Source organism: Morone saxatilis, unplaced genomic scaffold (genome assembly GCF_004916995.1).
Source record: "Morone saxatilis isolate NCDOM2014 unplaced genomic scaffold, NCSU_SB_2.0 Contig7, whole genome shotgun sequence".
Taxonomy (NCBI): Eukaryota; Metazoa; Chordata; class Actinopteri; family Moronidae; genus Morone; species Morone saxatilis.
Window position 1 is genome coordinate 22918312 of NW_023340246.1, and position 814 is coordinate 22919125.

Sequence of the window (814 nt, forward strand, 5' to 3'; positions counted from 1 at the left end):
ATACTCCCAGTGTCTTCACTACATGGACACATTGTTGGACACGCTGTTCGTCTTGTCCTCCATCTCTGCTCTGTAGCTCAGCCCTCAGACAGACACAGACCTGAGATCAAAAGATCTCTGTTTGTTTTAATGTTTGGTCTGTTTAGGACCAAAGCGTCAGTTTCAGTCAGTACCACAACCTTCCTCTGGAGCTGCATGACAACAAAATATCTGCACAATGACAGGACAGTTCAATTATTGTTGTTTTAGTTCAACTTTGGACACCAGGTGGGAACAAGCAAAGTGTCCTGTGGAGTCCATCAGTCTTACCTCTGTCTTCAAGCTCTTTCTCCAGCTTCTGCACTCTGACCAACAGCTGCTCCAGGACTCCATCTTGTGCATCCCCAGTGGGAATCTGAGCACTGATCACACCACAGACCACCAACACAACCAGAGACCAACCGGACATCATATCAACTGGAGGACAACTCAGCTGTACTGACAACAGGAGAGGAAACACTCAGGATATTTATGGGGGATCGTGTCTGACCCCTGCACACAGAGTCTGTTGGACATTAACCAGAAAGATAGAATTATTAACCAGGTTATTGATGATAAAAGGATATGGATCCAAACCAGAACTAAAGCTGTGGGCGGCACTCGCTACAGGGCAAGGCTGCTCTGAAACCTGTTCCAAGTTAACTGAAGATCAGCAATGTCATTATGACCACCTGCTTGTGCTGTGGCACCAACAGCAGCAGATCCTGTACGTTGCAGAGATGGGGGACTCGAGTCAAGTCAGACTTAAGTCGTCAGATTGAGGACTTGTGACTTG

The 814-nt window shown here is 47.1% G+C and overlaps 1 protein-coding gene across 1 annotated transcript in view; it reads right to left on the bottom strand.

The window, feature by feature from the left end:
- Window positions 1-814, bottom strand: part of LOC118340428 (myosin-6-like) — a 9487-nt gene that overhangs the window by 1626 nt on the left and 7047 nt on the right. Inside the window, 1 exon segment of the mRNA XM_035678392.1 lies at window positions 310-477. Coding sequence (XP_035534285.1) covers window positions 310-477 — 168 coding nt within the window.